Source organism: Cheilinus undulatus, linkage group 3 (assembly GCF_018320785.1).
Source record: "Cheilinus undulatus linkage group 3, ASM1832078v1, whole genome shotgun sequence".
In the NCBI taxonomy this organism is placed as follows: domain Eukaryota; kingdom Metazoa; phylum Chordata; class Actinopteri; order Labriformes; family Labridae; genus Cheilinus; species Cheilinus undulatus.
The window spans coordinates 27,388,007-27,413,282 of NC_054867.1; the positions used below are offsets into that span (position 1 = coordinate 27,388,007).

Genomic DNA, 25,276 nt, shown 5'->3' on the forward strand with positions numbered 1-25,276 from the left:
GCCTATTGAAGCAGCACATGTATGGAAAGTCATCCTGGGACATGTTTTCTGTACATTTTGACAATATCTCCAGTTTGACAATTTACATTCACACATTGTCCTCACACAGAACATTTAACATGCTCTACTTCCTTCCTCTATAATCAGTGTATATGTAGGAAGTCATTTTGGTTGATATGAAGTGAATAGTTGAGCCCTGTCTCCAGCACAGCATATAAGAGTGTATGGAAAGTCATCCTGGGACATGTTTTCTGTACATTTTGACAATATCTCCAGTTTGACAATTTACATTCACACATTGTCCTCACATAGAACATTTAACATGCTCTACTTCCTTCCTCTATAATCAGTGTATATGTAGGAAGTCATTTTGGTTGATATGAAGTGAATAGTTGAGCCCTGTCTCCAGCACAGCATATAAGAGTATTCAGAAGTATTCAGAACCCTTCACTTTTTCAAGTACTGACTGTTGTCCTCAACAAACTGGTGGTGGGATTGATTCCTGGTCCTGGCGCTCTTTGGTTCTTCCCCCAACTCTTTCTCCCAGTGTTTCCTGTCTCTCTTCAGTTGTCCTAACCGGGGGGCAAAAGCCCCCAGAATATCTCAGAAAAAAAAAAGACACATCACATGTGCATTAGTATTCAGACTATTTACTCACAACTGGAATGGGGGATTTTCTTCCATTCTTCTCAATCAGGTTGGGTGGGGACGGTCAGTGGGCAACTATTTTCAGGTCTCTCCAGAGATATTGGATAGAGTTTATGTCAGGCCTCTGGTAGGGCCACTCGAGGACATTCACAGAGTCATCCCTAAGCCATTCCTGTGTTGTCTTGGCCACTTGCTTAGGGTCACTGTCATGTTGAAAGGTGAACCTTCTGCCCATTCTGAGGTCCTGAGCACTGTGGAGCAGGTTTTCATTGAGAATATCTCTGTACTTTTCTGCATTCAGCTTCCTCTCAACTCTTAACATTCTCTCAGTCCCTGTAGCTCAAAACACCCCCACAGCATGATGCTGCCACCACAGTGCTTTACTGTTAGGATGGTATGAGTTTTCCAGGCAACCAGCTCTCGCAAGGGTCCTGGTTGTGCCAAATTCCTTCCATTTGATAAATATGGGCACTGTGCTCTTGGAACCCTTCAGTGCAGCAGAATGTTTTTGTAGCCTTCCTCAGATCTGTGCCTTGCAACAATCCTGTCTCTGAGCTCTGAAGGAAGTTCCTTTAACCTCATGGCCGGGTTTTGCTCTGATATGCATTGTCAACTTTGAGGCCTTCTATGCAGAGGTCTATGCCTCACCAAATCATGTCCAATTAATTTAATTTACCACAGGTGGACTCCAGTCAAGGTGTAGAAACATCTTAACTATGATTTTGAGGAATCGGAGGCCCCTGAGCTAAATTTCAGGTGCTTTTGTAAAGGGTCTGCTTTGGTCAATGTCATATTTCAGTTTTTCTTTTTCATGAATTTGCAAACAGTTCTAAAACGCCATTGTCTTTTGGTCATTAATGGGATACTGAGTGTTGAAATTAATTTAAAAGATTGTAACATCAAGCTGGAACATAACAAAACTGAAAAAGGTGAAAGGAGTCTGAAGACTTTCTGAGTGCTCTGTATGTCTGCACATTGTCTTTGTTGGGTATTTACCATGCTCTAGTTCTGCCAATATAAGCACTACATGTATGGAAAGTCATCCTGGGACATGTTTTCTGTGCATTTTGACATTATCTCCAGTTCTGCATATTATGTCTGCACATTGGCCTCACACAGTGCATTAACATGCCCTACTTTCTTTCTATATAGGAGCTGTGTTTCACCAGGTGCAGAGAGGTCATTTTAGGACATAACTGTTCAATAATTTCACCATGTTCCAAATTATTATGCAAATGAAGTTTTTCTCATATTTTCCTAAGTAATCAATGCAAATGACAGTATGATTTTCAAGTCATCAACCGTGTGAGCATAATTCACATTTTACTGAACAAACCTCTTAATGATAACTTTTTTTTTTCAAAAATAAAAAAGACTCAAAATGCACTGTGCACATGCACAACAGAATTTCAAAACAATTTATAGGTTGTTAAGAACTGAAAATGGTCATTTGTTGAATTTACAGCATTAGGAGTTTATATTTACTGAAATCAAAAGTTATTTAAATCAAAAACATCTTAACAGTCCAAGTTACATGTTAACATAGGAGCTCTTCTTTGTTGTCACCTTCACTATTCTTGCATCCATTGAACTTGTGAGTTTTTGGAGAGTTTCTCCTAGAATTTCTTTGCAAGATGTCAGAATATCCTCCCAGAGCTGCTGCTTTGATGTGAACTGCCTCCCACCCTCATAGATCTTTTGCTTGAGGATGCTCCTGAGGTTCTCAGTAGGTTTGAGGTCAGGGGAGGATGGGGGCCACACCATGAGTTTCTCTCCTTTTATGCCCATGGCAGCCAATGACACAGAGGTATTCTTTGCATCATGAGATGGTGCATTGTTACGCATGAGGATAAATTTACTATGGAGGCACAGTTCTCCTTTTTGTACCATGGAAGAAAGGGGTCAATCAGAAACTTTGCTGAGGTCATTTTCACACCTTCAGGGACCCTAAAGGGGCCTTCCAGCTCTCTTTCTTCACAGTAGGATGATCTCGCTTAAGTTTTCGTGAAATATCTAATGTTTTCATACCTTGTACAAGGCATTGCAATATTTGACGCTTCTCAGCAGCAGAGAGATCCTTTTTCTTTCCGATATTGCTTGAAACCTGTGACCTGCTTTATAATGTGGAATGTCTTTCTGAAGCAGTTCTGCTTTAATTGGGCTCACGTGGCAAACTAATTATCACAGGTGTTACCATGACTTTCACTGAAAAACAAAAAAATGAATGTTTGTGACACTAAATCCAATTTGCATAACAATTTGGAACTTGGTGTACACTCAATTTTTATTCATGTATTTTTGAAAATTACATTTTAAATTTTAAATGCAATATTGATCAGAGAGGCCATTACAATCTTCACTCTGTTATTTTTGAGATGTATTTGTTGTATTGTAGCTTCTGTACTTTATTGCATCTTTATATGTCCATTGTTTTATAGTTTATGTTAGTTAATGTATATTTTTTACTATATGTCTAAAGTCCTGACTTGCTGGCAATGGGCCACAACCTCATATCTCCAAAATCACTACTATTCAGGGATTGAAAGAAATGTTGTATTTTTCAGTTAATTTAACTCTTAACGGTCATAGACAGAAACTTTTTGACACTTGTTATTGCTTCAGAATTTGTTAAACCTGACCATAGATGTAAAGGGTGACCAATAGTTCTGATTTATGAAGCCAGCAATTAACTCTATACTTTGTATTAAAATTGTGTTAAAATGGCATTGCCTCTGAGAGTTTGAATACATTTAATTCAGTTCATTTAAAAGAGCAGTACAACATGATTTCGTTGTCAGACAGGTTTTGAAAAGACTTGAAACAGGAAGTGAAAGCATTAGTATAAAGATACAAATTATAAGTTGAAGACATGAAAATGTATTTACTTCTTAAAAGGATCTAGTTCCTCATCACATGGAGAAGTACCTTCAGAGGTTCAAGAGGTCTGAATTTACAAAAAAGTTAAAACAGTTAAGTCATAAACTTAAATGACTTCATCTCCTCTCTTTTTTTCCTCTTAATCAACATGTTTTATAGTCTACGTCAATGTTCAGCTCTTTATAGGGTGTTTCCCGTGCATCTCTTCAAGGTGCCAATAGGGGGCGCTGTGACCGTGTGCGTGCAGCCTCTGTGAGTGTATTAATGAATGTGCTGGGGCTGTGGCAGTCATTGAGGCTGTGTCCTAGTTTTCCTTGCCTGGGAGCTGCACGATTCCTGGGCCCCTGCCAGCTCCAGGCCGAGGTTACATAAGAAGCCGTCCCTTTTTTTTTTCCTGGAACTCAGCCCCTCCGCTGATGTGTGACCTTCAGCAGTAATTGCCAATAAAAGTGTGGAGGAGCTGTTTACCCACACTGCCAGCGTGTGTGCGTGCGTGTGCACCACCTGTGTGTATTAACGCTATAGTCGGGTGGGATATTGAGAGGGTTTGCATGATGGTGTGAGAAAGAGAGATGATGATATGTACGCACACCTGTTTGATTCTGTCTGTCTCTTTTTCCCTCATGGCCTCATTTAATCATAGTGACACAATTCCTCTTCTCTCCCTGCTTTCACTCAGAAGCGGTAGGTGTTATATGAAAATGTGCCTTTGGCTCTCGTCTCCTCTGTTGACCTTCGAGTGCAGCAGTAATAGCTGATTATATCATTAAACAGCAGCTGGGTGTGAACCTGTCAAGCAGGGGTTGTGGATTATATAGGTCACATGAAGGAGCGTTATAGACTTGTGTTGAGGCATACTTGAACTTAAGATTAAAAGATATGTATGTTCAACTTGTGTCAGTTTTAGAGACATTATTTCTGATAAAATTTTGCCTTCCATTGACTTGTCATATTATCAAACATCAGAGCCTCTGAGACGCTGTATGGATTTAGAGAATCAGGGTAAGTTATAATGCATGATATGCTACAATTGAGGCATATTTTGGAGTCTAGAAAGCAGCAGATATATTTCTGACCTCCTCGGTGTGTACACAGCACAGCATTGCTAAATGTCACGGAGGTGATTATCAGAACAATCCATCGCTCTCTTGCTGTCAGACTTATGTAAGAGCCAGAAGAGTGCAGGATACAGTGTTGGTCTTTTTTACTCACAGACTCCCCCTCTTCACCTGGCCTCATGTGTGTGGTCTACTTAGACCTGTTATGTAAGAGCTCCATATTGGAATAAGCCATGTATCATCTCTTCCACTTCTCTATTTCTAACCCTATTTGTGTTTACTTTTTTGTTTCTTTCACTGATGAATTTCCCCTAAAAATCCTCAGCTGAAGCATTTCATCTTAATTAATCTGGCCTGCTTTTGAGTAGAAATAGTGGTGGTCAGTAGTGTTAATTCAGTTTACAGCACTGGTGTAGAAGTAGGTCAGTTTTGAGGAAAATGATAGACTACAGTCTTTGGATTTAGTCTGCTCTCTTTCTGCGTTTACCAAGCGGCAGAGTGGTTTCAACATGAGTCAGCTAGTAAAGACATGTTTATTTACACACCCTAAAATGCACCCACACTTAAAGTAGAGCGTCCTCTTTGTTTGTGTTTTTATGTGGACATTTATCACCTCTATCGTCAACCTGAAAGGTGTGACACTGACAAAGGGTGGGGGGGTTCTCCCTGGGAGTTTCCAGTGTGGAAGAAAATACTGCAATGAGGCGGATGTGGCTGCTGTGGGGGGGTTACTCTGTGGTCTCTCTGGTCAGAATGGGGGAAGATGAACTGCACACATCTTCTCTGATCAGCATATCACTTTGTGGTTTGATGTGATGATACTGAAACAAGATGGCTACAGCAGTGTTTGTGTGACTCTCTGCTGAACTATGGCCCAGTATACTTTGTGTCAAGACTGAGAGTAAAATCTCCAAACTATGTCACAAGTCAAGACCAAAGAGTTCAAGTTAAACTCATAAACTTTGGTTTAGCTCATAAAATGTGAGTAAAGGCGAAATTTATTTCTGGCAATAAGAGCTGAAATGTCACAATTTGCATTTTTGTGCACGTATTGTATTTCCCCTTCATCTTTCACTCTGCTGCTGTCATTTTCACTGCTCCGTCTGTCTCTGTACATCATCCTCACACAAACAAAATTGCAAAATAAAACCCTTCATTTTCTACTTTACTGGTTACCTTTGAGAAATGCTATTCAACTCTAACTGCATTTCTTAAATTTGTATGAAACTTTTCAAGAACTGTCATTTTCCAAAAAACAAATTAAACTTTAAAAGTTTTAAATGTATTCAATAAATACATATATGTAATACATTACCAAATTTTCGGGGATAGTCAGCCCCAAGCCAAAGACTGTGTAACAAATTGACATACAGTGCCTGTAAAAAGTTTTCGCCCCTTGGATGTTGTATTCTTCCATTTTTTTTTTTAATCAATTATCGTGGATATAATTAGGCTTTTTTACAAATTACAAAAATAATTATTTAATGTCAAAGTAAATACAGATTTCTACAAAGTAATGACGATTAAATGGAAATACGTACGGCAAAACAGGTGACTGCATAAATATTCACTCCCTTCAAGTCAGTATTTAGTAGTTGTACCTTTGGCTGTAATCACAGCACTGAGTCTGTGTGGATAGGTCTCAATCAGGCTTCCACTTCTGGATACTACAATTTTACTCCATTCTTTTTTGCAAACGTGCTCAAGCCATATCAGGTTACAATGGGATGGGATGCGAACAGCCCTTTTTAAGTCCTGCCACAAATTCTCTGTTGGATTGAGGTCTGAGCTTTGACTCTGCCACTCCATAACATTCACCTTATGGATGGCACTTGATGGCACTTACTGATGTTGTTTCTTCTTGTCTAGATCATTGCTTGTGTTTTTCTTGCTCTCAAATGTACGTCGCTTTGGAGAAAAGCGTCTGCTAAATGACATTGTAACATTGTAACATTATTGTCTTTCATCAATTTCTGTGTAGATTTTACTGTATGCTTCGGGTCATTGTCTTGCTGAAAATAAATCTTCACCCAAGCCACAGTTCTATGGAAGACTGGATAAGATTGTGCTCCAGGATCTTCCTAAATTTTGCCACATTCATTTTACACTCTACCTTTACCGGCTGCCGAGAAGCATCCCCACAGCATGATGCTGCCACCACTTTGTTTTTCAGTGAGGATGGTATGTTTGTGGTGATGTGCAGTGTTTGGTGTCCGCCAAACACAGTGTCTCTTCTGATGGCTTTAATACACCAATTTGGTGTCATCAGACCAAATACCTTTCTTCCACTTGACCATGGAGTCTCCCACATGCCTTCTGGTGAACTCTAGTTGAGATCTAATCTGAGCTTTCTTCAGCAGTGACTTTCTCTTTGCCCCTAACCCATAAAGCTAGACATCTGGTGAATTAGGCCAGTCACTTTAAAGGGGGGAATATTTCCTAATTATTTCTGAAGCACACATCAGAAACGAATGATGATGAAGTGGAGCTGGCAAACAGCTACCATCAGCTTGCCTGAGTACACTCAGCTCATCCCCAATATCACAACACTTTGGCAGTCATTGTTTATTATCGTCTGACTGGAGCTATATGTCTCTGAAAATGGAAGGGAATTTTTCTGTAGTTGCAAGAAGTCAAAGGTGAGTGCCAACAACTTCAAGGCAAGATTTCGTTTTCCACATAGAGTTCAAGTCTACGATGTAAAAGGCTGTAATTTCTTTTATTCTCTTGAGAAGTGCGGTAACTCTGAGTCTCTGTTTTGCATATGTAGGATACAGCTTTGTTCTCACTCGTTAAAGGGATATGATCCTCAAAAATAAGGTACTTTAATGTGATTTTTCTCCCAATTAAGGAGAATTGAGTTTGCTGAAATAAAAACATTGTGATGCAAATTCATAAAAAGTTTAAAAGTCAACCTTTGCCAAATCAGTCCTTAAGAAGAGAAGAAAACAACTTTGAAATGCTTGTTTTTAATAGAGTTCAGTGTTCTTCACAAGCTCAACCAGGAGTAGTTGGCCAACAGGCTGGTCAGACACACCTTCTGGTACACCTTCTCTTGAAGGTGGGCAGGAGGCAAACCACTGATCCCTGTTCGTTAGGATATCTGTTTCATTACAAAAAGTGTTTCAGGTCCATTGTCAGCACAGACACACTGCACATTCTTTAAGTACTTTACATCTGGATGGAATTATAGTGAAAAGAAATCGCTGATCCCAATGCCTTACAGAGTACAGTACGCTTTGGACTTTTCCTATGTAGCTCAAATTTAAGGCTTCATTATTTATAATGTAAAGCTGCCCTGACAGGAAACATCTGGGCAGAATCCCCAGCTCAAGAATTGCATTACAGCACCATGCTCGACACACATCTTCATCCCAAAAACTGAAAGCTTCGAAAACCACATATTTCTAAGACATGCTACTACACAAGAATTAATTAAAACCCTTGGATGAATTTTTGGCACAGTAAAGCAATAAAACAGACAGTACAAATACACATTTGGCTCACAAACAGATTAAAACTCCTAGAGATGAAAGATTTAGGATTAGTAATAATAGTGTTTCAGTTATATATAGCAATGTATTGTAATACAATACGTTGCTATATAAAATGAAAGCATGGAATAAGAAGCCATCTTTTAAGAAAGTGAAAACTAGGGGTCGACTTATGTGATCTTTCAGGACTGATATCGATACTGATTATTAGTAGCTCATGGGCTGGATACTTGGAACTGACACGGGTCAGTGGCACATATTGCTGTTATGGATAGGTTGTTTGCAGATGACTTCAAGTCACAGCAGAGAACTCCAGATGGGGGTAGGAGGTGGTTATCTGCATAGAGTGGTGCTATCATAATGCTAAAGCTTTGTGATGTTTATGACTATTGAAACTGTGACCACCCAAATTACAATGGAGGAAGTAACCAAATGCTTCTATTCAGGCCAGGAAAGATGAATGGATCATTTTTACGGAAAAGATTTGAATTACATAAACCTCCAGATCTCAGATGAACACCTGTTGATAATATTAGGAGCATGTGACATGGCACTCTCTACATCCATCAGCTGAACACACAACGAGGGATTATCTGTTGGGACAGTTTTGGCACAGTAAAGCAATAAAACAGACAATACAAATACACATTTGGCTCACAAACAGATTAAAACTCCTAGATGAAAGATTTAGGATTAGTAGTAATAGTGTTTCAGTTATATATAGCAATGTATTGTAATACAATACGTTGCTATATAAAATGAAAGCATGGAATAAGAAGCCATCTTTTAAGAAAGTGAAAACTAGGGGTCGACTTATGTGATCTTTCAGGACTGATATCGATACTGATTATTAGTAGCTCATGGGCTGGATACTTGGAACTGACACGGGTCAGTGGCACATATTGCTGTTATGGATAGGTTGTTTGCAGATGACTTCAAGTCACAGCAGAGAACTCCAGATGGGGGTAGGAGGTGGTTATCTGCATAGAGTGGTGCTATCATAATGCTAAAGCTTTGTGATGTTTATGACTATTGAAACTGTGAGAAAAAACTGATCTTGCTATGTTTCCACAGCTGATACAGACTCCTTTATTGTGATGATGTAGAATGGCCATAAGAGAAACTCAGTGACTGTTGAGTGGTCATCAGAGTAACTCTGTGACTTTTGTGTGGTAGTTAGAGAATCTCTGTGACCGTTGAGTGGTCATTAGTGAATCTCAGTGACAGTTGAGTGGTCAATAGTGAATCTCAGTGACCATTGAGTGGTTGGTGATTTTTGAGTGGTCGTTAGGGAATCTCAGTGACTGTTGAGTGGTAGTTAGAGAATCTCAGTGACTGTTGAGTGGTCGTTAGAGAATCTCAGTGAGTGTTGAGTGGTAGTTAGAGAATCTCAGTGACTGTTGAGTGGTTGGTGACTGTTGAGTGGTTGTTAGGAGAATCTCAGTGACTGTTGAGTGGTCATTAGAGAATCTCAGTGCCTGTTGAGTGGTCAATGACTGTTGAGTGGTCATTAGAGAATCTGAGTGACTTGACTGGTAAGTGGTTGTTAGAAAGTCCCTGTGACTGTTGAGTGGTCGTCAGAGAAACTCATTGGCCAGTGAGTGGTCGTCAGATAATCTCAGTGACTGTTGAGTGGTCGGTGACTGTTGAGTGGTAGTTAGAGAATCTCAGTGACTGTTAAGTGGTAGTTAAAGAATCTCAGTGGCTGTTTAGTGGCCGTTAGAGAATCTCAGTGTTGAGTGGTCGTTAGAGAATCTCAGTGACTGTTGAGTGGTCATTTGAGAATCTCAGTGACTGTTGAGTGGTAGTTAGAGAATCTCAGTGTTGAGTGGTTGTAGAGAATCTCAGTGACTGTTGAATGGTCATTTGAGAATCTCAGGGACAGTTGAGTGGTAGTTAGAGAATCTCAGTGGCTGTTGAGTGGTTGTTAGAGAATCTCAGTGACTGTTGAGTGGTCGTTAGAGAATCTCAGTGGCTGTTGAGTGGTTGTTAGAGAATCTCAGTGACTGTTGAGTGGTTTTTAGAGAATCTCAGTGACTGCTGAATGGTCATCTGAGTAACTTTTTTACCTCACAGCACAGCCAAATTAGTGTACTTGATTTATTTTATCTGCAGTTGTTGAAATTAAATGTTGATACAGAAAATCATCTAAATGGTTATTTTCAGCCCTGATAATTGGCCAGGCCATTATTGGTCAACCCTTATTCAAACAAATACATGTGTTACCATGGTCTGCCAACAACATTGTCTTTACAGTGTTCCCCTTCTGCCCATGACAATCATGCAATGAGAAAAAATTCAGTTGTATGACAGAGTGGACTCTCTGATAAGTAGATTACTGCCATGTACGTAAAAAAATCTACTATACATTTGGTGACACACATCGTCTTAGAACTGGATTAACCACCCAAATTACAATGGAGGAAGTAACCAAATGCTTCTATTCAGGCCAGGAAAGATGAATGGATCATTTTTACGGAAAAGATTTGAATTACATAAACCTCCAGATCTCAGATGAACACCTGTTGATAATATTAGGAGCATGTGACATGGCACTCTCTACATCCATCAGCTGAACACACAACGAGGGATTATCTGTTGGGAGAAGCATGTTGTGTTCAGAAACATGAAGAGACTGTGCCAGAAGAGGCCCCGCACCTCTAATACATGTTGTACAGTACATTATGACCCTGACCTCAACTCACACAGAGCGAATAGTTCACCTGTCAAACTTTATGTGTTTGTTATCCTTTCTGTTCTCGCTCTCTCTCTATCGGTCACTCGCTCTGCCTCTTGCTCTCTGTGTTTTTGGTGACAGATGGTCCACTGTACGCAGCTCCGTGTCACTGGATCAGTGGCCTGGTTCCTTTTGGAGTGATTATGTAACTCTAACCCCATCGCCCCCTCACCTCTCCCTCTCCACTAGCCCGCCCCTCTGAGTCTGTCTTTTTACATAACACTTTATGTGGAGCATTGCCTTCTTTTTTTTTTTTTCTTTTTAAACGGTTTCCTTTCACCCTGAGTGAGCACACTCTTAGCAAGGTGTCTCAGCCGAATTCGTGTTTTGTGTGAACTGTTAAGGAAGTTAGATAAAAGAGAGTGATCCCACCAGTAAACATTTGATTATTGTGTGTTTGATCTAGCGCAAGATTTGACTCAAGGTGAGAATCTCTCAGCCTGTGTTTACTCATCCTTCAGTTTGAATGACTTGTCTGGTGTGAAAACAGTATTTACTCAGTTTTCACTTATGTGTTAAAAGGAATAATTTGACATTTTTAGAAATATTCTTTCCATCACAGTGACCAGCAGAGACTCTACGAAGTGCACTTACAATAAGTACCCATATAAAACCAAAATTGTCCTTTTTATATCTCTGTTTTTATTAGAATTGAAGAGGGTTGCCAGGTCTTTTCAGTCTGTAATGTCTATATGCTAATAGGACAGTGGATAGAATTGTAGAGAGAGTTGGGAATCACAGGCTGGAAAGGATCCACAGGGCACGGGTCCCTGCATCTTGAGTGTGCAGTCACAGACATAACCACTAGGCTACCAGCACCCCAGCATATTTTTAACCATTGAAAAAAAAGCCATTCTAGCATCCTCAGCATCCCCTATTTCCATTTATTATGCTATGTTAAGCTAAATGGAAAAATTGCTTCCAAAAAATTAGCTTTAGCTTAAACAGCAATTTAACTGATGTGCCCTTTTTTTACCTACTCCTTTATATTATCAACTTTTAAATAGAAAATATCAGCTGAAAAGGAAGTTTCTTTTGTCCATACAAACACTATTTTGCTTTGCCTTTATAGAAACAGAAAATGTGTCCAACCACACTGGGCATGTCTCATTTTATTAGCAGTCAGCACATCTCCCGTCTTAGCCACCATGCTTCCCTGGTTTCTAACAGAGCAGTGAATGAATGCATGGCCGCTCACAGCAGGCAGATCTTTGCATGGCCACTTAAATAACAGCTGAGTGGGTTTATATTGTGTTTTTCAATTAACCTGACAATGATCTGATTCTGTGCTGCATGAATACTAACCCTGTGCATTTATCTGTCTGATCACTTGCTCACACTCCTCACTGCACCCAGCAGCTGGATCAGAACCAGCCTGAGAAGCTGTTGGAGGACCAGAAGAGGGTAGGTACTCAGCTGCATGACAGCACAACTCAGATATGATACTGAGCAGATTCGCAATGATACAACAAGTTTTTACCAAAAAGTTGGTCTTTACTGAGTACTTTCCTGCTTCCATGCTTTAGGCATCACCTTACCTCTCATTACAAGAAACTCTGATAAACTGAATGAAGGATAGAAGAAAGGAAAAGTGTTTAAATGTCTTATTTCAGAGTTCCTCATACCTCTTTTGCATTCATGCCATCAGGAAAGCTGAAAATATTTGAATCAAAGCTCTGATGTTTTCTGAAATTAATATTTGTGCCTCTGTGTGACCTACAAAAGCAAATAAAACTGTCGGCTTCATTATAGACTACTTTTATATGGTCATTTTTAATTTTAAGCAAGTAAAGGATTGTTTTAACTATTATATGACAAGTTTCTGCCTCAGAAAGCACCACATATGCATGTACATGTACAAGACAAGATCAGTGTATAGGGATCATCAACTATATGTGTACAGCAGACCCTTTAGGGTCCAGACTTTCAAATATACCTTGAAGAAGTCATTTTTAGGCATTAGCAGTAAGATCATTCCCTATTGCCTATACTTCAGCCAGTTAAGAGGGGATGTTTGGAATATTTTAGCTACATATTTCTGAGGCAGTCGTCACTGGGTTTGACATGAAAAACTATGGTAATGTTGATCATTTTGGGGTTGATGCAATAACTAAGCCCTGGAAAACATTAATTTCTCATTTCCTCCTCCCATTTTTGGAATTTAATCATCTTCTGGGGGCCAAATTGGGAGCTTTGGGGGTCCTGATTTGGCTGAAAACTTTACACTTTAATGGTTACTCAGAGTCCACATCCAGTAGTTAGTGTGTTATACATAAGAAATATTACATGTCAGAGTAATGATTGGCATCTTTTAGGTGTATACAAGTGTCTGTTTAGACTCATCAGCCCTATCTTGGGATCTTATGTATGCATGTATTTTAACCTTGTTAAATGAGTTGACTCTGCACTTTTTTAACATAATTAATATGCTGGTGAATTTGTAAAAAATCTTTTTATAGACAAGCAGACTACAGCTCCTGTTGTTACAAAGCAATCTCTATCTCAAATCAGTAGGAACACAGTAATGGTCCGGCATAAGACCACTATAATCCTCTCTAGTTTCAGCGTAAAGACACAGGTCTTTTTTCACTCTCCCTTTTCAATTGCGGGTAAAAAAATATGGTAAATTTTGGCTGTTTAGTTATTTGATGCTCGAAATGCGATGCAATAGCACTTAATCGTTGTGGTACCGGTGTTTCCCAATCTAATGTCACTCAAAGACAGAGCTTGTTTCATCCAAATGGGGTTGTGGTCCCTCTGGAGAGAGAGGGAAGTGACGTTTCACTGTTTCTATTAAAATAGGGTATGCATGTGACGTCATCGTTCCAGGGGCTGAGTAGCAGAAAGTTCATTCTGGTGACAGAAATCAGTAGGGAGTAAGCAGTAAGCAGCATTATTTCAGCCAAAAAGTGCCGTCTTTTTATTAACTACATCTTGATGATGTTAACCATGGTTAGTATAGCTCCTCAGCTGATGAAATATGTTTATAGAAATGTTTTGAGTCATAACGGTGCATTAATAAAGCCACAAAATGAAGCTGTGTTATTATGGTAGCTCTGACGCATTCAGTTAGTTATGAATATAAGCTTAACCCCACTTCATTCTCCTTCCTCTTACCTTAAAGGAAAATTAAGACCTGAGCTGCACCGTGTGGATTAATCACATTAGAAATAAAATGAAGGTTTAACTGGGGTTAAAATTGAAATAGATGAAGTAAGACTGCCGGGGTACAGTGATCTCGCTTTGAAATAGGCTACACCACACATTTTTGCGAACAGATGGCGATCTTTTTACTGATTAGCTAAAGTAGGAAGTAAATAAAACACCAAAATACTGAGAAACAACTGATCTTAAGCTTAATCTTAACGAAATTTCAATGTTAATTCAGTTTCACATCCATCACTGATGAACCAGGCTGATATGTGCCCTCGGGTTCTGCTTTGTGTACCTAAAATTTGATCCATATAATGTGAGAAAACTCAATTTTAAGGCCACGTATCAATATAAGCAGTCCACTGTGTTTTTAGGAAATGGTATGAATCTCTGTCAAGCCAAAATATTAATTAATTTGAATTTAAGTAGATATTTGTTTGTTTTTCCCTGTTTTCATCCATTTGCTATTGAGTCATCTTTCAGACCATTTTCAACTCAGTTAGCTGAGCAGCAGTGTCTTGCACTGAAAGTGATCCCCGTGTGTATCCTCTGTTGTTCTCTCAACCAGAATTTCATATATTTGCATAACAGAACACACTTCACATCAGCCAGCTGATAACATTGATTGTACTCTATATTTGTTTTTCTTCTGAAGTCAGGATTGATCACTCATGTTTCTGTGAGAAGATTTGGCCAATTTTTCATGTGTACAACGCACGTACTCAGCTCAGCTGCTCATCCCACACATGCATGTGCATTTTAAAGGGAAATAAACAGGCTATGCAATGGTCTTAAATGGTCTTGCACAAGCAAAAAATGTTCCATCAGAAGACAAACATCTTGACCCCACAAACCAAATAAAGCTACCTTTGATTTTAAATTGTTTAATGCTTTCTTTGTCCTAAAGTTTCAGTAATTAACACTGGATACACACCAGCTTTGTGAGAGCAGTTTAGATGACATTTAGACATGAAGATCTCTGACTGAGGACTTTATAAAGGGCGGTATTTCCCTCTGAGACAATAGCCATCTTCCCATCAAGCTGTGCTGTTACACTTTCATATACAGCTGATGAAGCTTCTGCCAGAGAAAGATGAGAGTATTGTTCTTCACACCTCCTACATAAACTAATCCTGACCTCAGATCGTAACGACGGCAGCGCAGCTTACATAATCCCGCTGTCGTCTGTCAAGGACCACCCACAGTTGACAATGATTTGCACATTATCGCGCACTAACACACATGAAAAAACACACTCTCTCTCTCTTTCATTTCCTTTACTTTATCCCATGGGAGGTCTGACAGGTAGCTCTGGGCCTCGGTTGCCATGACGACGACAAAGTCGTGATGATCACTGCTGAGCAGTGGATGAGTTACGGTGTGGGAGGGCCGGCCTCAGGTCTGTCTGAGTGAAAAGCAGGACCTCTTATTGTCCCTACAGGGTCACTCTGTGCTAAAGATGCTAACAGAGCTATAATAATCATGATAATATTTACTTATACAAGTTATTCTATTATAAACACTCAGCAGAACTATAAACTTAACATTTAGAATGTGTAGTTCTCTGGAAAATCACTGAGTTCAATACATAGTAAGGCTGGTTTTCATTCCCTGAGGTCTGTGGGTGTTTTAGGGTCCTTGAATTCACCACAAATACACAATAAACAACTGATGCTGCGTGTTCTCCCTGTTATACAAGAGCTCCTCTCCCCACTGCTGACATCATGTTATTACATCCTCCCCTTTCTCTTCCTCTCTAGGGCGAGGCGCTCAGACAGATTCTTGTGAACCGTTACTATGGCAACTTCCACCGAAGTGGTGGGCGGAGGGAAAGCCTGACGTCATTCAGCAATGGTCCCCTCAGTCCGGTAGGACCCGGCAAAACCCAATCAGGTGGGACTGTTGTCGCAGTTTTTGATAGCTTTCATATGAAGTTTATTAAACTGTCACTGCAAGAAGATTTGTTTGTTTGTTTGTTTGTTTGTTCAGTGCACACAGATCCATCAAAAAATGGATTTCAGTATCTCCACTTTCTGTTCACATGTCTGTCAAGCGTCAACCAAAATCCCCAGCCAGACAGAGCCATGACTTTGCAGCCAGTAACGACTGCAGCTATTATCTGAGAACAAAGTCCAGCCTTCTTGTTTGCCAAAATGTTTTCTGCCCCTGTAGTCGTAGTAAAGCAAGGTTGTTTCAATATTGTTATGTAAGGATATGTCTGTGTGTGTTATCAGTTGTAGAGTTGTGCTGTGAGCTGCCCTTTGAGCACACAGAGCACAATACTCTTATCAGTGCATGATAACACGGTCATTGTGTTTCTGTCTGCAGTCAAAATACGAAACTATGTCTCTCTGTGTGGTGTTTCTGCTTCTGTTTGAGTTTTGTGCTTGAAATGTGCCATGTTTGAGGTATCATTTAATCTGAGCCAAGATTTTAGAGGACATATTGGTGCCAGTAGTATGTACTGCCATTAATTCAGTGCTACCATATTGACCTAGTAACCAGAATGTCGGCACTGACACTTCAACATTCAGCGAGACATGAGTAAATGAGTATGCATGTCGTGTATATCTGACAGATGGTATAAAAGACTCGGATGTTTTATTTTTAACTGAAATCCTGATGCTTCTCAGTTGACCTCCTCACTTCTGTCTGTGCATAAAGATGTTCTAGACTACAGAAAATACCCCCACCCACCACTCTCTCCAGCGTGGTCTTTCCTATATATGCTGTGATTTCCTGTGGAAACACAAGTTGCACCTATTGAAAGGACATGAGCCAAGCTAGGATTTAATGTGAAGCCTTAAGCTGAGGCCTCAGAAAAGAAATGTGCAGCAGATTCATGCACAATGTTTGGTAGGCACAGGGATGGTTCACAATAGTTAGGAAACATAAAATAGTTTCAGTCAGGACCACTTTGTCAAGAAACACACATGATTCACAGTTATAAATTCTTTGCTGTTCTTGGATCCCCTGTCCTTCCACAAGCCTATGTGGAAAGTATCCAGTAGGAGCAGCACATGTCCCTGCTCTTCCTGTGCCTACAAGGAGAGCCTGAGGCAGGGAGAGAAGCAGAAATAAACCCACACACTAACAGATTGCTGTAAATTTACGGGGAAATTTCAACGGTAAGATCCTGTTATGTTTAAATACAGGACAACAAAATAACAGTTTAGAACAGTATTTTACTGTATTACTGCTTCAGAGAAAGAAAACAATAATTTCTTGTATTTTTACCTTGCATTTTTGGGAACAAGAAGGTGAGAGCACATGCTTGGAAGGAGAGTGAAGTTAGAAATCACATTGTTATCCAACTCCATCCTAACAATAAACAGTTTAATGCCTTACTGCTTTGCTAGTTAGAAAAGGCAAAAACCATCACTTACTAAGTTTGACGTCATTTGTAAAATTAGCATTAGCTAGAGTTTGAAATGACACACAAGCACCGCAAGCACACAGAGTGAGTAAATTCTTTGCCAGATAACATTAGCTTGATTTTAACAGTTGCTAAAAATTGAATTCAGATAATTCATTTATTGTATTATTACCTTCGCCAAGGAGGTTATTTGATAGGTAGGGTTTGTTTGTTAGTTAGTTAGTTTGTTAGCAACATAACTCAAAAAGTTATGGACGGATTTTGATGAAATTTCAGGAAATGTCTGAAATGGCATAAGGAAGAACTGATTAGATTTTGGGAGTGATCTGGATCACCATCTGGATCCTTGAATTTTTTAAACGATTCTTTACTATTGGGAGATAGGGCTAATGGCGGAGGTCTGTGCTCTCCGAGTGCTTTTTTAGTTTGTCAATTTTGATAGAAGGAAATGAATTCACAGCAAGTTGTAGTATTTTGCTACAATTCACAGTAAAAATCTGTAAATATACTGTGGCGATTCAGGAAGCTGTCGCCTGGAGCAGGGACTTCTGGGTATTACTTTGTGCAAGGGAATTCACTCTTCTGATGTTCTTAAATGTTCATGTTTCATTGCAGGGTTGTAATTGTGCATGTTTTGTTTGTTGGTTCATGTTTTTTGGGGAGGGTGTTCTTTTAAAGTGCCACACCATGAGTGAGGGGGTTAATTGTGCTGACTACGCTGCCTGTATGTGTCTGTGTCTGTGTTGAAAATACATGATACCTGCTCATGCTCATTGCATGAGGGCTTGTCAAACTCATTCAACTTGTCTATGAGCCATTTCTTACCACAGCTTGCCACAATACCTCTTAAGAAAAAGTGTAAATTAACGGTAAAAAACTGCTAATCTTTTCAACAGTCTTTTCCTGTTAAGGTTTAAAATAACAGCTTTTTGATGTATTTATAAAAAAACAGTAACTAACTGTAAATTTCAGCTACAGTGACATGCCATTAATTTTACAGTAACTTCCTGGCAACCCTATTGACAGTTGTTTACCGTGTTTTCACAGGGGAATTTCTAAGAGAGCAGAACGGAGCAGGCATAAATGACAACATAAGGACATTGATTAAGTCAGTTATAGCATAAAGGAGGAGCTGGGGTGGAGGAAGGTTGCAAAAGGCAGCTTGCAAAGGAAGCAGCAAAGCATAGCCAGGCTAGAGCAGTTTAATTATGGCAGCACGAGTGCAATTAGCCTACAGCATGGTTAGAGCAAATCAGCTGATGAGGGCTTGTGTGAGATCAGCTGATCTTAACTATATGTGGACGCTTCACTCCGTCGCCTGCTTGAACTAACGCTGTGTGCTCAAAGTTTGGCCTGTTTTGGTGTATTTCAGAAAGACAAAAAAGAGTTGAATGGTGCACTATAATGAAATTCAAAGATCTATCTGATTTATAACCTAAACTGGGCAGCTCCAGTAATGAGTATGGCAGCTGGCACTGTCATATTTCAGTAATGGTGGAGCTATTTGGAGGATCAAACTCATGCAGAGGCCTGTTGGGAGACAAAAATGCTTGAAATATGGTTCTTTGCTCTTCTTTAAACAAAGAGATACTGCCAGGTTCTGATAAAAACTGATGCCATACTGTAGCTACATCCTAGGTAATCGTTTCACTGGCAGCAGTTGCTGCTACGTCATGCAATACAAGAAAACACCGCCTGTAACTACAGCAAACTCACACCAAAGCAGGTAGGGAGAAGAGCAATAACATCCACAACAGAAAATCTGTCAGTGTGGTTCTGTGCTCTTCTTTCAATAAAGAAATCTCATCCAGTTTGGATAAAACTGCCTCTATATTAGCTCAGTGTCAGCCTTTGCCACTGGCTCCTTGTAAAATGAAACCCCGCCGTAGCTACTGCCTCATTCTCTTCAAGTGACACAGGTTGGCCAGTTCCATTCTCAGACCTAACAATCATTTCAGGTCAGACCTTTGCAAGATGGATCGGCTTGATGACAGGCATGGAATCTAGCCAATCCATCTGCTATGTAAGGTAAACTGACAGAGTAACAAAACTTTAAAGTCGTGTCATATTGAGCTAAAGCGGAAAAAGAGCTCTGGAATGCACAGCACTGACAGAGCTTTACCAAACTGTGTGCTGCAGCTACACAAACACATAAACACATGATCAAAGTGTTTACAGCAGAGGAGAGAATGATTTAAAACATTTCAGGATAAAAATGGAGGTTTCTCTTTTTCTCTTCACCTTAAGCTGCCCGTTTTCATGCAAGTGTTCCTGCATGAGCAAGGGAGCGTGGTACTGTAATAATTAAACCACCTCACTGTGTAAGTGTGCAATTGGGAAGACTGAGATGTGGTCAGATGTATCACTTTCCAGGAAATATAGATTAATATTGATAAATTGCGGATGTAAAGCATGAGAAAAACTCTACTTCTGCAAATATTATTCACAGAGGAAGTGAAATAAAAGAGGCAGCCAGGTAAAATCTTTTAAGCAACAGCTGAAAGAACCAGCCACTGATTGTAGTTAGCAGTTGGACAATTTATAAGTCCTTCAGGATTCAGAGCAGATGTGGCTGAAAAGAGTAAAGAAGTAGACTTCTCTGTTTTTATAGTTTGAATTATTTATGAGTTACAGTAAACAACCATTAATCACTGTTTTAATCTTTCTATGAATTTTATGCAGATTATTTTAATGAACAGTTCACAGGTGTTTTTTAATATATAGAAAACACGTCTACTTCACTTGTGAAATAAAATAAAAGAATTCAGGAAATAAAGTTTGTGACAAAATGTGCTACGGGAATTTGGTTAAGAGATGGTTTTATGATAAACATGAAACTGAGCACCATATGAGGAATCAGTCAAAATCTGTATTGACTGGTCAGATTAGAGAAAAATGGGGAACTGAATTGGCCAATTGAATTGGAATCAGTGCCTTTCTAATAGCAGAGAATTACAAAACACATCAGCATCATTTTGGCAGTTATATTTTGGCCTTGTTTTCTTTCTAAAATATGTGAATCTATTCTAGGTAGCTACAATTTTTTCATATTTTTTAAGCACTTGTGCGATATTATTGGCTTCTTAAGAAACTCACTGACTCCAATACTAATAGCCTAATATAACCTACAAAATAAAGAGTAGCTTGGTGCTAACAGTTTTTTTAACTTGATGCTGACACATATTGTTGTTATTAATGGGCTCACAGGGTTAGCATTGTGACTGCAGTTATTTTAATTTCAGTTAAAATGACAACAATTCATAACACTCCAAACCCTGCTGGATCATTGATGGTCCCAAGTGGTGGTACATGTGTTGTTTTTTTAATTTTAGGAACCATAAGATGGATAAGACAGATCTCTATGGAGAAATTTGACACCATAAGTAAAAGACAACAACTTCCTGTTAGCCTTTTATTTTTTTTCATGGCAGAAGGGACCAATCAGGGCGGATCAGCGAGACAGTTTGGAAAGGAAAAAAACAATAGTCCTCGAGGGCCCAAATAATGAAAAGACAACATTTGCACCCCTGAAAATGAGATTTATGCGTATTTTAATGTTTGCATGTTTATTATCAAGTATTTATTTTTTTCTCTTAATAGACAGGGCTGTATAGGAACTAAATGTATGTTTGAAAAGGCTTGTTCATTGTTGATCTGGGTGTGGATTGTATAAAGTTCCATAAGTTTCAATTTCTGTTTTGTTCCTTTACTTTGTCTTGTTAGACATCACTGCAGAATATGTTCTGATAGTCCAGGTTGTCCTGAAAAAATAAATGTGTTGATTGTGCTTTGCAATTCTACAGGCATTTTTGCATAAAAATACAGGTGGACCAGAAATAACAAAAATGGCCAAGCTTTCTAAAGCAACTCTAAGGTCTGTGACTTTATAGTTTCATCATTGATCAAAAGCCTGTGGACTGACTGAAATTAGCAAAAATAATCAACAAATCTAGAGGCATGACATCTGTCACTCATTTATACAACAGACAAGTCTATGGAAGAAGATGCTATGGTGTTTGGGCTGTAAAAAAACAGTCCGCCCAGAGCTATTTTATATTTCCTTATGACTTTAAATCTCTGTTCTGCAGCGTTGGGGGGTCCAGGGGGCCTGAGTCGAGCGGAAATGAGCCTTGCCGAGGTTCAGTGTCACCTGGACAAAGAAGGAGCATCTGACCTCGTCATTGACCTCATCATGAACACCACGAGTGACCGAGTCTTTCAAGAAAGCATCCTGCTGGCTATCGCACTGCTGGAAGGTGGAAACACTACCATCCAGGTCAGTTCACATCACCTTCCTGTCATTTCATGCACAGAGAAACTCAACATGAAACATGTCTGAATGTTTGAGTTAAATTATCTAACATATAAAAAACATACACTTACCTACTGACCTGACTACAAACTGTAACTGATCTGTGGCGTTTTAGCGACATGGGCTGTTAACTGCATTAAGGCTTACTTTATCCCACAGTACATCTGTGAAGGATATGCTCCAATCAGATCAGTGGGAAAGCACACTAGTGTGTCATGGATGGAGCTTTTCATTACTAGAGTATCTGCTGTATATGGGTCAGTGTGCCACCATAGCTGCTCATATACATTACCAAAGCAGATTTCCTACACCTCATATCTGACACTGAATCTTTTAGCTAGAAGGCTAAGCCAGCTCCTGCTGCTGCTAGAAGGAGTTTGTAGGCTAGGATGTAATCTAATATTTTTACTTTGTTTGCTTTGGACTGTTTTTTGGACATTAAGAAGAATAAAAGAGTGTTTGATTTGCTTTAAGGAAAGCTACTCCAGCTCTACCTCCATCCATCCCTTATGCTCCCGTTTCTTATTTCTCTCCACCTCTATTGCTCAGTCTGTTAAAAATCCTTATATTTTCCATTTGTCCGCCTGTCCCACCGTCTGCATGCTGTTGTGTAAGCGCCGGGCTTGCATAATCAGGTTAGAGCGAGGAAGCCGCTGTGGCGGAGATAATGCTTCGGCTTCCCACGGCTGCTGCAGAGCTACGTCACGTGATCTGTCTGCGTTACATAAGGCCTGTGTGAATGAACAATGAGGAATGTCTCAGCCTTCAAAACATTCCAGCCTCTCCCTCCTGCTCCACTCGCGCTCTCTCCTGCTGGCCCAAACTGGGTCATGCTGGGCCTCCGGAACTGGGGCAGTGGGGAGAGAGGGCAGGGTGGGGGATGGGGGGGGGGTACAGGAGGGATTGAAGAGAAACCGGTGCTCCTCTTTACAAAGTTTGCTCTGCAAAGGGAGGTGTCTTTGAGGAAAGGCTACTCCATATGCAATCCTAAAAATATGTTAAATAGTATATAAAATGATAATCTTGGGATGTTAAATTTTTTCTCAAACATTTAAACTCAACAAAGCCATATTTTGTCGCAGGAGGCTTTCTTCTACTTTGTTTTAAAAATAGAAAGAAAGGGTGTAACATCACACCGACAGCCTTAATTTCTTAAACAAACGAACCTTTCCACTACCCCTGCTCTCTGCTCTCATCATAGATAAATACTTGTTTACTATTGTCAGTGCCTTCATTTGACATGTTGAGCCAGGCACCTGTTAGTTCCTGAATATCTCGTTCTCACGTAACATGGTTAACAATTTACTCATGACCTACAAAAGCACACACAAATAAGCCACACAATACACCTCAAAGCTGTATGCAAAGTCATGTATACACTCGCTCTGCTGGCATGCAAGGCTAATTTAAAGATGTCCAAGGAACATTTGCTTCAATGCTTTCCAGACTTCCTGGTGTTTACTACTCATTTGTTAAAATCCATGATGCCTCAGAGAGCTGTGAATTATGTTGTGACATGGCAACTTGTTACACTTAGCTTTTCAGCCATGTGGCATGCAAGACACCCTGACATACTCTACAATTTCCTTGTGGGTTTATCAATAGCATTTTAAACAGTGGAGAACTTAAGTGTCTTTTAAGCAGTGATGGAAATAACGGGGTTAAAATAAATGGAAGTGATGAAAATGGGTTAAAATTTGACAAAATTGATGTAAGTGGCAACAGTGTCATTTAAAATATGTTCTTAGTTTTTTAAGGCATCTGGAGACCCCCTCTCAGTGTCTTGTGACCCCAAATGGGGTCCTTATCCCAACGTTGAGAACCCCTGCTCTATGCAACTAGCTTGTGAAACCTGCTTAGAAAAAACTTAAATCCTTAGACATATTTAAACAAAAAAAAAGTTACTTTTTGGGAGAAGTAACTAGTAACTATAACTAATTACTTTTTTAAAATAACGTGCCCAACACTGCTTTTAAGTGAAAAAAAACATCATGAGTTTAGATCAATTTGAAATAAGGAAGAATCAAAGGAGAGAAGGGGAAAAGACTTGTTGGAGAGCACATTCACTGCTCTACTTGGTTTGCATGCAGTGCTGCCTGACACGAGAGGGAGGGAGGGAGGGCGAGGAACTGAGGGAGCAGGCGCGTATAAATAGACGTTACATAACATCCCTTTGTTGATGCCAAGTGGTGGAACGGAAGGAGAGAGAAGGGAAAGCGCTCTGACCTTGTTTTTCAGCAATGTCCGCCCCCACCTCGCCCCGCTCCCCTCCGTCTCATTCCACTCAGGGTTTTGTCACCATGGATACAGACATGCTCTGTGTTTACCCAAACTACAGGGGGCCCCTGAGATGATCATCCATCCCACTCTCATTCTCCTTGTTCTGTTACTATCAATCTATTCCCTCCTTGACCACCACTCATTACATCATCCCTCCATACAACCACCCTTCTATTTTGCCTTCTTTATTCGAGTGAGCAAGGGTACCTTGACGCAGATATTGCGTCTGGGTGCGTTACTGATTAGACATGATAGTTTCTAGAGAATCTGTTACATAAATGCTTGCTGTGGTGTTTTTCCCTTTCAAAGTAAAGGCCTTCGTCTTTGTTTCAGTGACTCACTCCATCCAGTGAACTCAGCTAATTTCTTAGAAACAGTCCGCTTAAAAATGTCTCTGTCTGCTTCTGTTTCAAAAACTTCCACTGCTGGAATAAAACAATTAATAACTCCTGCATGACTGATACCCCTTGGCAGCATTAATCAAAAACAACTTGCCGCTAACACAGTGAAATATAATCGCTCGGCTAACCCTGCTTGTATAACACAAAACAGGCCTGCTGGCGTGGTGTTTGCCCTGCACGCTCACACTGCATGCAGACTCTCTCACGCCATATCCTGGAGCTGAGAGCTGCAATCTTTAATAAAAATGATAGGCAGCGCTAAATGATTGCGATTACATAAGGACAGAGTTGGCAGTGTTTGCTGGAGAATACTGTATTGCAGAGCATGTGTGATAAGTGGGCATGTCCTCTCCAAATTGGCATGTGCCTATGTCGAAGAGACAGCTGACCTAGTTTTTGAGTGTAAAAGTCAGTGGGCGGATTAGCTTATGCGCTCTCCAGCCTGGGTGTGCGCATACTGTACGAGAGTGTGTGTTAATGTGTGTGTTTGTGTGTCTGTCTGTGTTATGCAATGATAAAGGGAGGGAGGGGGGTGGGGTGACGATGAGTGCTTTTCCCTCTGTTTGCTCGCTTGAATCGATGTGTGTTATCCTGGCCCTTTGCCCGATGCTTCAACCCTTGTCTTCATCGCCCCCTCCATGAGTTATGTGAGCAGAGATTGACCATCACCCCTTCACGCACAAGTCTCTGTCCTTTCGCCCATGCTGCGAGCCAAAGTGGGTTGCCAGCCGTGCATCTTATCCCCCCTCTGCACTTTCCTCTCTGTCATCAAGTTGCTTATTGCATGATGGTCTTGCATGGCAGAATCCCCCCACCCTCTCTTTTGCTATGCTATCTCTTCATCCCTGAGCATTGGCAGAGTGTGTACGTGCAGGAGAGCTGCTGCTCAGTGGTGGAAGAGCCGGGGTGGGGCACAATAATGCTCTGGAATTTGCTTTGG

The 25,276-nt window shown here is 40.1% G+C and overlaps 1 protein-coding gene across 5 annotated transcripts in view; it reads left to right on the plus strand.

The window, feature by feature from the left end:
• Positions 1-25,276, plus strand: part of LOC121506856 (inositol 1,4,5-trisphosphate receptor type 1) — a 126,832-nt gene that overhangs the window by 61,205 nt on the left and 40,351 nt on the right. For 3 of the 5 annotated variants that reach the window (XM_041782820.1, XM_041782821.1, XM_041782822.1), the window contains 2 exons: positions 15,728-15,860; positions 21,432-21,619. In XM_041782820.1, the coding sequence (XP_041638754.1) occupies positions 15,728-15,860; positions 21,432-21,619 (321 nt within the window). Of the gene's footprint in view, positions 1-12,170; positions 12,219-15,727; positions 15,861-21,431; positions 21,620-25,276 lie in introns of all 5 variants that reach the window. The other 2 variants (XM_041782817.1, XM_041782818.1) reach the window with 1 other exon arrangement.